The sequence below is a fragment of the Miniopterus natalensis genome, chromosome 14 (assembly GCF_054644295.1).
Source record: "Miniopterus natalensis isolate mMinNat1 chromosome 14, mMinNat1.hap1, whole genome shotgun sequence".
Lineage (NCBI taxonomy): Eukaryota > Metazoa > Chordata > Mammalia > Chiroptera > Miniopteridae > Miniopterus > Miniopterus natalensis.
In genome coordinates this window covers 33,234,447-33,247,290 of record NC_142094.1, presented here as the reverse complement: position 1 = coordinate 33,247,290, position 12,844 = coordinate 33,234,447, and the positions used below count along the sequence as shown (strand labels likewise).

The window sequence follows — 12,844 nt, the reverse complement described above, 5'->3', positions numbered from 1 at the left end:
TTAATGCAAAAAAGGAAATATTTGATGAGCAAGTAACAAGACCAAAAAAAAGAGAGTTTTCACAGTTTAGCTCTGTTTAAAATTCTGGATATTTCTCTTCCCTAAATAAACTCAATTAAAATCTCAATTTTAATTTTTAATCATCAAAATATGGTTTTATAGACTTTTTTACTTTGTTCTTGATTTCTGGTTATGAGAATATATTATTTGAAATGAATGTGTCTGATTTCTATGTGAAAATTTATTTAATTGGTCTCAGATCAAAATATGAATATGAAAATCTGTGCCATGATACGCCACTTACATATTCATCACAATTGCATTCTTTTCTATCGAAAGAAATATGTTTGGATTCAATATAACTTGTCTCAGGAGCATGAAAAACCTTAATAATTAGGACTTCATGAAAATGTCCATGCTGGTAAAGTTCTAGCTATTAGAGAGGAGAATAGAGCAGTGATTTGAATCACCATTTCACATGTGAAAAATGGAACAGGGAATGTGCCATTCTCTCAAGGTCTCACGCTAACTTGGCAATAGAACAAGACACAGAAGACACTCTCCTGACATGTGGCCTAGAAATCCTTACAAGAGAAAACACCCTCCCTGGCTTGAAGGCGCTTTAGGTAACCTTTGAAATATGTGACCATGCAACTTAACATTCATTTCAAACATGTGTCGTTGAGATTCGCTCATACATTGTCCAGCCATCATTCCAACGCGCTTGCCGTTCCTCTATTTTAAAGGTAGGAGAAATTGAAGAATTGATATTCAGCTCTGTGAAGTGCAGAAGAAACAAAGAAAAAGGAAAAGATCGATGCATTATTTTATTCTTTAAAGTCCTTATGACACAAGAGACACCCATAAAAATGTATCTATTAATATCTCCTCTTAAAATTGAAACTCTTCTGGCCAATTACATAACAAAATTCCATGAAGTCTCTTTGAAAAGTAAAACAAACCACCTGACTTATCTTAATCCAGATTATTTTATGAGGTATGAATCACAGAAGGGGAAAAATAGAATTAAGAGAAACGTGTTTGATTTTAGGAAATGAATTGAATATCTATTAAGTTGTACTCCAGGTTTGATTTTTAATTTTCTTCTCTTAAAATATCTCTAAATCACTTAGATAAAGACCAAATGGACCCCTAAAAAAAAAAAATGGCATTATAATATTTAAATCTGTACTTCCAAACAACTAGTAAAATAACAAAAGGTAAACCGAAACAATAAGCTCTGCCTTCTCTCCATAAAGGACACTGTTGGGAGACATTCTTTAAATTTGCAAGACTTTGCCAAAGAGTGTAGTATGTGGAGCCAGAGCACAGAGTAAATGCCGTTTGTACACTAGCAACAACAGCAACAACAACAAAACTGAGATTCAGAATTTCCCCAGTGGTTATTTCTTACCCCAGTTATGAGGAACATAGAGAGAATGATCTTAAATGACTAGATAGAGCGCAAAAGCCATCAATCACATCAACATTCAGGAGAGGAGCCGTTCATAGATGGAGTATGGAAGCAATATGGATAACTCTAAAATCTGTTAAGCTAGGGTCCCAACGGGTGAACAACAGAGAAGAAACAGCGTATATATCTTTCTGCAATTGCTTTTTTCTCCTCTGTCACTTTTACTAACTCCATGTATTAGGTCGAACCAAATAAAATTGCCCATAAATTGTCATTTTTAACATGAAAAAAAAAAGGCAATTTTATTTGGTTCGACCTAATGAATGTCTGTGTTTATTGTCATTGAAGCATGCCAGAGAATATGAAGTTTATATGTCACATAAAAATTTCATCATGCTAGCAACCTGGCAGGAATATATGAAAAAGGAAGTGAAAATCAAATTCTTCCAAATTCATTACTCTCTTTTTACTTACTGTGACCCTCCATGGGCATCGATCCAAGAGGATTTGCATTCTCTCAAGAAGTGAACTGATGCCGTAAACAGAAATATTCACCTATGCTCCAAGAAGAGTAAACTTTGGAGTTACTTTATGGATAACACTTAAAATCATTCTGCTCGGAGAGGCATTCTCTTTAAGGCCCTGTCATGAGGCCCTCTTACCGATGAGAAACCAGAGACTGCCTCAGGTGGACTCCAGAAAGTACATCTGCACTAAACTCAATTCTGTGATAATCATGAGATGGCGTAGATGTTTGATAATACATCGATTTTTATACATTTCTTTTTCATGACTCCTATATTCTTCATTGGAAGATTTTAAAGGGCAGAGGTTGTATTTTCTGTTTATACATGTTCTTTAATATACACGTGGCTAGATAGTAACATTTATTTTAATAGTATTATTCACCTAAAATGATTTTCTTGATACGTTATTTCATTATGGCATACAAAATGTTTCCCTAAATTGAGAAAGTGAGTTAGGTTTGAATTAGAAGCTGCAGTGGAACTTCACACAGGGATGTCCATTAGGAGAGAGGTAAATGTTAGAAGTTAACACTTGTAAGTCATTCATATCAATCTAATAGCTGATGCCATGAGACTATGTGAGATTTCCCCAATAAGAGAAATCAGAGCAATAAAAATAGGGCCAAAAATAGAATTTTGGAGAAACACCTAAATTCCAGTGAACTAGGAAAGGATTCAAGAACATACATAAACTGAGTAGTTGGTGTCAGAAAAGAATTGGGAGGCTGACATTATTATAGAAACTTAGAGAAGGAGGTTTCATGAGGGAAAGTGTATTCAAAAGGGCCCTGGGCTTCCTGGATGTTAGAGGACCCTAAAGTGACAATGACGGTGACGATGATGCTGATGATGATAAGCTATCGTTTATTGGTTGCTTTACTCTGTGCCGTGCTTGGTGAGAAGACACGTATTTATTTGCATGTCTTAATTCCTTTTGCATCTAGTGTGCGTGTTCTGTTAGAATATGGGAGATGTAAATCATGTTGGAATAACTTCACGACTAAATAGAAGGATTAGTGAATCGCCTTATACAAGTTATTCTTCAAGAACACTTATCTGCTCTGAGAATAAACTTTCAAATAGCACAGTTGGATTTGCCATAAACTCTACAATTCTAGTTCATAGTTAATTCAAAGTATAATTTCACTTAAGTAGCCCTTCGACACTTGTCATACCCTATTAATTTTTAATAGTGCTACTTGTCGTAGTAAGATTGCCCTTGATTTTAGGATGAAAAGGCTTTATTGTGTCCTATGTGGTCCAAACTTCACTGTGGACATTAAACTGTTGCATTTGGCAGCGAATGAAGGGCTCTGACCCATGGATTGCTGTAAGTTCGTAGGCAGTTGGAGTAGTGTCAGTTTCCAAGAAGGCTGGCACCGAGGGAATGCTAGGACTCTGTGGATGGCAGTCACGGTGCTGTGGAGCTGAGAAGGGAGAGCCTTGACTCAGACACTGCATGAACTACATTCTGCTCTGGCCCGTGCACTCGGTGTTCCCCTGAGATATCAATCAACTGCCGAGCTCTCTACCAGCCATTGCACACAAGAGAATTCCTTCAGAACAAGGAGAGTCCATGTTAAACCCTTGCCATGGATTATTCAGATACTGACAGTGATTCAACTTTGGGATACAGCGATGATGAAGATTCCAGTGATGAAGTTCAAAGAATATCAGAGTCAGTGCACAGAAAACTGTTGTTTGCAAATATTTTGGAATATCTTTCATGCTCTATGATTTCATTGAAGGGAATTTCTAACTCCTCCCAAAATGCTTAAAAAGAGAATTATACTAAACTGCATAGCCTTGACAGTTAATTATTCATTAATCAATAGCAACTTGGTAAAATATCTGTTACTCTGACAAACAGTAGCTACTTCTGCAATAGTACATGTTTATTAACTGTCATGCTAAAATCAACTAATACTGGAATAGAAATGCATGAATATGAAGCTTTATTTTTAAAGACAATATGCATGTTAGGCCTGGACTGTTTTATAGATACATGTATATTTATTTCCTATAAAGAAGTGTGCTGAGTGTTCAAAGGCAATATGTGTTTGGTGAAAGTTTTTAATTGAGTATGTTGTACATACATTATAACTCTAGTTATAAAATTCTCTCATGGCCAGTGCTTTTTTCAAAATCTCATATATTCATCTATTAGAAATTATCAAATACCTTAATCTGCCAAAAGCTTAAATGGAAAGATAGTTCAGTTTTTAAAAATAACACTATCTCCCTTTTTCTTCTCTTTCCCTTTGTCTAAATCTCTTATTACATGAAACCCTGCTGATTTAGTAGAAGTTCTGTGGGAAACTAGTATCATAAAATAGAGATAAGTTTAATAACAGCATGGAGCTATTAGGACCTCTGTAGTGTATGAGTATGCAACATTTTATATCTAAATCCAAATGATATTTGCTCTTGACATGGTCCTTTGACCTACAAAGGAAATAAGCATATATGGTAAATCACGGTATTGTCAGCTTATATGAGTAATATTTTCTCATCGCAAATTTCTGCTGTCATAAAGGAAGGGATTTATATATGTCAATACTAGGTAAGATACTATATGGTCTTTTACAGGAGCAGCTCTCAGAGTACACAGGGATGGCATTATAGACACCTGCAAAGACTGGCATCATGGCATTAAGCACCTTAATAGAGGTACAATGATAGTGTAATAGCCACATGAGTTAGGCATTGAATGATCTTGACATGGAATAATTTGTGATTTTTATGTAGCATTATTATAAAGCAACATAACAGGGCTAGGAAATAGCCATAGGTAGAAGTTCTAATAGTTTGGGAATCAAAATGTTTCATTGAATTAGCTTTGCAATTGGGCACTCATTAACATATTAATGCTGTTTTTATTAACAAATATATTTTTATAATGATGGACAGAGAGACATTATGACTACTTACTACTCAGAAGTTATTTTGAATTAAAATTAACTGTTGTGTAAATAAATTGGGTAGCTTAGTGTATCAACAGTGGTCTGTTGTGGAAAGAACATGGACTTTGGAGCCAGACAGATCTCTTTTCAGATTCCAGGGCTGCAACTCATTTGCTATGTCTGACTTTGGATGTGTTACTTAACGTTTATCTCCTGTGTAAACCTGGGATGAAATACGCACCTTCTGTTAGATGCATCTAATGAGATTTGTGTGAATTACTTAATATAGTTCCTGTTATATACTAGATGCTCATTAATTGGCAAATATTATCATCTCTTGTTTAATATGTTGTTTTCCCCAATATTATGCACCTCTTTTGTTTTGATATGTCACTTTACTAGGTACTAAACCTGATCATAGGCTATAACTTACAAATTTTCCTTTTTAAAATATTTTCAATTTCTGTTTACTATGTCACTCTTCTGATCTTTGATTTTTTCCCCCCATCTAAATTAAAAAATATCTATGTATATTTTTGTTGCAAGAAAATTGCATTCATTTAAAAAAATACATACTCAATTTAGGCCAGACAATATGATGGAATTTTAAAATATTAAAAATTTGTAATGAAATCATGTTTTAAAAATATATATGCACAGAAAATATTATTAAAAAGAAGCATTATTTTGTGTATATTATACTTTGAAAGCCTGTGAGCAGTATCTAAATTGCCAAGATAGAAATATGTTTTAGGGAAAGTGAGATTTAATATAATTTACTTTTTAAAGCTGTGATAGGTTTCTTTTTTCTTTACACTGGCAGCAATTCGTAGTAATTTATGCCGCCACGAGCAGCCTCCTCAGAAACAAGCCATTCACACAATTTATGGAAGACCTGATGGGCATTACTGATATTTTCTACTTGTGTCTACTTCACCGAAAATTCCCACTCAGAAAGTGAAAATGGAGTTGAAAATATATTGTCTATTATATGGAGCAAGAAGAAATTCCACATTTTGTTCTTGGGTAGGAATGTTTCATAAAAGACCGTGTTCATGAGGACAAAGATGACAGTATTGGTGACAAGAAGAGTTAGGAGTAATAAACAGCAGGACACATTGCTCTCCATGTGCCAGGCATTATGATAAACAAGCCCTGATTATCTCATTTAACACCAGCACAGCGGGTGGGCGTTCTCACCATCCCCGTTTTTACAGAGGGGAAAGCTGAGCCTTTCCCACAGCTTGTATATTGTCTTAAGGAACCTAGGCAGTGGGACTGCAGAGCCTGAAATCCGTCCTGCCCAGGGCCCAGGACTGCGGTGCCTGTGCCGCCTCCTGTGTGCCAGGGTTTAGGGTAAGTGGGGAGCAGACCCAGCCATGGAACCTGCCCTCGTGAGGTTTAGTTGGAGGGACACAGGGCCATTCAACAAATAAATGTACAAATTATAAACAGTGATAAGTGGTTGGACGAAGAGGTACGTAAGGCCACGAGAATAAATAAGCAGGGAACCTGTTCCAGTGAACTCAGAGGCATCCCTGAGGAAGGGGCGCGTAGGCTGAGGCCTAGAAGATAAATAAGCGGGTGAGCCAGGCAGGGAGCTGGAGACGAAGTGCCTAGGCCCGGGGAAGGCACGTTAAGGACACGAGCTGCTCAGGAATGGGAAGGAGGCCGGTCTGGCTGGAAGGTGGGGAATGAGGGAGGCCCTGGGAGGATGATACTGGGAGCTGTGGAGGCGATAATGAAAATTTTAGAATCAGAAGAGAACTTAGTATGGTCGGTGGGTTAAAAATATACAATAATCAATACTTTTATTTTTCATAAGTAATGACCAGTGAGAAACAGAAATGGAAAAGGAATGCCACTCAGAAGAGAAACTAATGATATAAAACACCTAAGAATACTGTTTTTAAAATGTTAGGATCCGAGTGAAAAAGACTAAGAAATATTTAAAGACAAAAAAACTAGATCTGAACAAGTGGAGAGTCATGCCGTGTTCTTGTATGGAACTTAATATCAGAATCCTATGTCTGAAATCAAGGTATAAAAGTAATACAACTCTAGCAGAGTCCCAATGCAGATTTTTTTTTAGAAGAGAAAACATTATTTTAAAGTCTATATGAAATATGAATGTTTAAGAATATCATCAAGATATTTCTGAAAAATAATTTTAGTTAAGGAGAAACTTGCCTTACCAGATACTAAATACAAAATAGTTACTATAAAGCAACAGTGATGTTAACAGCATGATGTATGTATTAACGATGAAAGAGTGGCCAAAATACAAAATCAGAATTATATGAGAACTTAGTGTATTTTGAAAAAATCCACTAGAAATATCTTTATTTTTAAGACTAATTTTTATATTCTGTTATTAGATACATATGTTTTAATTATGCCTTTTACAATGTAACACTATATTATTTCCTATGTGCATATCTCTGTAATGTATTTCAAACTTATATTCATCAATAATTATATGAACTTAGAAATTTTACCTTTCTAGGGAAGAGAGTACATTTTCAAGTATAACTTACGTTTTTATTACATTGGTACCATTAAATTTTTAGTAGCTCAAAATGAAAGGTGAAATCTAATTTACCAAATTTACCTTTGACCACTGGGTAAGACAGAGATCTCAGGGCAGATTTTAAAAGGTTTAAAAGGTTGATAGATATCCCTACAGTGACAAATTAGAAGCTTCTAAAGAGACAGTGAATACACATTTCAGTGTGATTTAGCTTTGTCAGATGCTCCTGATGAACCGTAAGCTGCGGCATAGATGAATAACTGCACTAGAAGTTGCGGGGTCTCTAAAGTAAGGAAATAATGGAAACAGATCAGTTGTCCTCAAGGTTATAACGATAACTTCATGCTCACATGACTTAGACTCTCAATCTCCAGAAATATAGCTTCAGGTGGGTTAAAAAATTTCATCTGCCCATGTTCATCACTGTCTTTATCAACATCCAATTAATTCATTAATTCCCCAGAGAGCACAGGGAATGATGACATAAAATTTTGTTTCACTTGTAAAAGTGAAACTTTAAGTTTGAAGATTGTAACTACTGAGTCACAACTGTAAAATCTGTGCTTGCCGACAGGGATAAGCTGGTTCCTCAGGACAGAGAAATTTGAAAGACGAACGAAGCTTAAACCTGGACAGAGTATACATAACTTACTAGGCTTCCCAGATGAAGCACAATGAACACTTTTGTTGGACATTAAAGGCTATTTTACTTCAGCGTCTCTCTATTTTTTTTTTATAGGGAGGATGTGAGAACAGCCAACGTGATTGCCGCAGAAGCTGTGACCTGCCTGGTGATCGACAGAGAGTAAGTGCGCGGCTTTGTTATGCATATTGCACACTCCTAGCGGTGGTTGCTTAGTTCCTGGAATTAGGCATCATTTTGTGGAGCCATTAAAATCTGCTTCATGCCTTTTCATTTTAAAATGAGTTCTATATTGGACTGTCATTTCCTATTATTCTTAGAAGGAGCTGGCTCTGCCCTTCTAGCTTTGTGATCTTCCCCATGGTGCTTGACCGCTGTGAGCTTCATCTCAGTTAGGTCATTTGTAAACTGGGGACAATGCACGTGATAAACCATATTGTCAGGATTATTGGGAACACACAGGGAAAGCCATGTGTCCGAGTGTGTTTCAGTCAGGAGACGCTCAGGCGATGCTAGCTATTTGTGTAAATTTTTAGAATAATAATAATATATTAACAATAAGTTATATTATTATTAGGAAATGGACTATTGCTTGAACATGTTTTGGTTATCTTGTCTTTTCTTCCTTCCCCAGACTCCTATAGTAGAAGCATTTTAGGAAGACAGTTTTGGAGAAAGTATCAATTCTAGCCCTAGGCATACGTTTAGGGCCCTTAGATGTTTGTTTCACGATGCCTACCCCTGTTCCTTGCCTCCATTATGGCTTGGTATTCTTATTACCTTAATGCTTTGTAGGTTAAACTGCAAATATCAGATAGTTGACTTGCCAAGAGCATGATTAAAATACATTAAAATGCACTATCTGGAAGCAGCCTACCAGATGCTTCCTCATTGCAGTGCCTCTGATAAGTTTATCGGAAAAGCCAACTGACTATCCAAGAAGAAGAACCGTAAAATCTCCATTTTCGTGGAGCTGGGTTAGGCTGTGAGTGTCAGGGTGAAATGAAACTGAGGGGGCAGATGTGACCAGCCAGAATGTTGGAATTGAATGTTGAGCGCGGGGGCCTGGGTAACGAGGGATCCCACTTGATTCACAAATCTCTCGTTTGGGGCCCCTCTCAGTTGGATCTTTAGAACCAGAGCAGTGGCACAGCTGCAGAGTGATAGTTCTATCCAGAAATATCTCTGAAATAGAGAAGCTTTGTCTGGTTCCCAGAAACAACCGTTACCCACTCATTCATTCTTTCATTCAGCCCGCATTTTACTGAGGATCTACCATATACAAGGCGTTGTCAGGGGCCTGAGAAGATTAAAGGAGCAGCACAGATCCTGGTTTGGGGGTTAGCTTCTCATGCAGAAGTTGTGGCATATGCACAAATAATCAGCACGCAAGGCAGGACATGAGAAGGGTCAGAGTACCCGTTTATGGGAGCCTGGAAAAGGGAGTGACTCCTTCTGAGGAGAATCAGGAAAGTCTTCATGAACGAAATGGTATTATTAGGTGGATCTGGAAGTGCAGCAGAGGCCGTATAAATAGAGTGAACGGCATATGCCATGCTCACAAGGGAACTACAAGCCATTTCAACTGGCAAGAGTGAGGCTCTGTAAAGGTAGCTGGAGGAGGTATTGTGACAAATAAGTTAATAGACATATTGGGGCTGGTTCACCAAGAACACTGAGTATTGGGATAAGGGTAACTCTGACAGTTTTATGCAGCAAAACATTGTCGCTGTAACACTGTATTTGGTAGCCTGAGAGTGCTGCCTAAGGTAAATTAGAGGGAGAGGTTAAGGGCAGAATACCTGGTGAGAAGCCTGTCCATCCGGGTGGTGATCATAAGGTGTTTTACGGAAGAGGAAGGTGAAGCCCATAGAGGTTTAATAACTTGATAGGTTTCATGGTAAATGGTCAAGTCTAGATTAACCTAATCACAAAGAATCAAACTGAATGAGATTTTGTGGGCCACCTAGCCCAGCTCCTTCATTTTCGTTCACTGAGGTCCTGAGAGATGCAGGAGCACCAGGTAGCATCACACACGTACTTTTGCCTCATCATAAATTTTTCTTTCCTCAAACCTAGTCATATAGAGTATGCAGTGGAGAGTACCCAGGCTTTGGCAAATAAAGCCCAGTACTTGAATCTTGACTGCGCCATTTTATGATAGTATGGGCAAGTTACTTAAATTCTAAGCGTCAGTTTCCCAATCTGAAAAAAAAAAAAAAAAGATAATATTACCTAAATTATAAAATTGTTTCAAAGATCAGTTTAACATATGTAAAGGTCCATAGGCAGTATAAGATGTGTAGTAAGCACTCAATAAATGTCTGCTTCCCCCTTTTACAAAAGGCATAGAAATTTCTTAGATTTAGCAGTGTTTCTCTGCAATCAGCATAAATTTATCTTTAGGGATATATACAGAGAGGACACCTTGAGTGAGGTCTAGCTTTAAACATAAGTAGAAGACTGCTTGAGTCTAGGACTCATGAAGTGCATCTCTACACTCTTAAGAGAGAGCGTGGGCTTCCCACCAAATATTGGATTCACAGCTTAACAAAAACATCAAACTGTAACTGAAGGCTCCTGTCAAAAGCCTGGGGCTGGTACTAATTTATGGCCAATTAGGGAGCACCAGGGCTTCATCCCATGCAAACAGATGGCAGAACAGTCAACAAGAGCAGCTTCTTTCACAAATTTACAAGTGAGTTACCATGTTACATAAGCGCATGACTTATCATTCCAGAGGGAGAGTAAAAGAATTAATTTGCTGTAACTAATCATGCATGTCAGAATTTTTTTTTTCAGATACTCATTGACAAACTAGAAAATGATAAACAGATACATGTGTTCCTCAAAAACTATTCCCTGAGAATTGGTTTCTTGCAGCCTAATATTATCTTAGTAACTATCTGCAATAATTCCAAAATTTGTGAAAACAGATTTTAAAAGAATACTAGAGAACAATCTATTTCCATTAATACATTTTTTGAATATGTACAAATGACTAGATGTCTTTAGCACCTCTTGCTTCAGAATTCATGAAAAGAAATAAATGTGAGAGTAAGTGCATCATTGTGCTTCATACTCAGTTACAGAATGTTTATTTCTTCTTTTGGCATGAAAAAGTGTTGATGAAGTTAGATGTTCAAGTAAAATAATTTATTTTTGGACCTTGAGATCATTATTTAAGACAGTAACATAGGTACTAGTAAATATTAACACTTACATATTTCTCCCCAGGAAATTAAGTTTGAAGTTAGACTTGTAGATCAGTTGCAGATTCACTGTGTAATCTCCAAGTTGTAGGCATACTGGTTATGAGAACTGAAATATTTTCGTACTGGTTGGTAAACAGTGGTTTGAATTCTGTGTGTGTGCCTTCCAGCCATCTGCTGCCCTGGTCATCTGATTCCCCCACCCAGGACTTTGCAGAACTCTCCTTGATCCAGTAACTAAAAGGTGACATTTGACAAACACCAGGACCAGTTTCCATTCTGACTGGTCCATTCCTGTGCCATAGTGGCTGTTAATTATTTTTACCATCACCCTGGTAATGTCTAGCTTAAATGATATCTTATCATATTTCAACTTTTGTTTTACCAAACCCATTGATTAAATAAAATTAATTGGGAAGTAAACTGAGAAACATCTCTGGCTCCATGGTGGTAAGCCCTTTAGAGCACCCAAGGGTCTTCCTATTCTTCCTCCTAATTATTCCAGGTGCTTCCTAAGGCCCTCTGTGGGACCCTAGGAGTTAGTAAAATAATTTACAAACCACATATAGCTAACCCTCTCACCAGTGACACTTGTGATATTTAGTTACACTTTGGAGCCAGTTGTGTTGTTGGGAGAGTCTGGGGGATGGGTACCAAGGTCTGGCCTAGAGGAAGTGCAGTGTGCTTTGGCATAAAATGATGAGATTAAGAGGGAGTGTCAAATGTCAGATTATAGGACATTACAAATGGCTGTCTTAGAAACAGGCATCTCTGTAGATCAAGGAAGCTTGGGTGACTGTGGTTCAAGTTTTTAACCTCCTAGAGCTACATTTCATCATGTGTAATAGGCATATCCATCCCATATATTTTAAAAAAGTAACAATATTCTAAGGAAAAAAAAAGTAGATTTTAGCCACTAGGCTAATGATTAGGAAGCAACTCATTTGTCTATTGCTGGTCCCAAGATCCATTAAAAAATAGAGCAGCAAACAGGTTACCAAGAAAAAAAAAGTCACTGGAATTGGTAAACCTAAGGCTACTTCTCAGTACCCAAAGTGGAGCCTAGGTATTAAAACTGGAGTCAGAATGTCAGAAGAGATGGAAACATGCAGAACTTAGTATTTGTCCATCTTCTCTCCGGGAAAGTGCTATAGGTGTTTCTGATAAGCAACTTGATGCAGGGGGTGGGAGGCTCATCCAGGCACACACTCAAGGAAGATAAATGATCACTAACCTGCCCGAGAAACATAGTGGGTTGTGTTTAGTGCATTTTTGCTTCCTGAGGAGGGCATGCAAGTGTGAAGCCATCGCTGCACGACTTAAACCAGAGGTAGGAAATTTCTTCTGTGAAGTAAATATTTTATGCTTTGTGGGTGAAATGAGCTTTGTTGCACCTATTCAACTCTGCTGTTGTAGAGCAAAAACAAGGTCATTCCATAAATAAAATGACATTGGCTGTGTTCCAGTAAAGCTTTGCTGATAGACAATGAGATTTAAATTTCATATTATTTTTATGTGTCAAGAAGTATCATTCATCTTCTAAGACTTTTTTATTTTCACTATTTAAAAAATCAAAATCAATCTTAGATAATGCTCAGACAATTGGCTATTTGGC

The 12,844-nt window shown here is 37.2% G+C and overlaps 1 protein-coding gene across 2 annotated transcripts in view; it reads left to right on the top strand.

Moving 5' to 3' along the window:
- Positions 1-12,844, top strand: part of PRKG1 (protein kinase cGMP-dependent 1) — a 949,780-nt gene that overhangs the window by 818,232 nt on the left and 118,704 nt on the right. For both annotated transcript variants that reach the window (XM_087824419.1, XM_016220747.2), the window contains exon 8: positions 8,114-8,179. In XM_087824419.1, the coding sequence (XP_087680545.1) occupies positions 8,114-8,179 (66 nt within the window). The remainder of the gene's footprint in view (positions 1-8,113; positions 8,180-12,844) is intronic.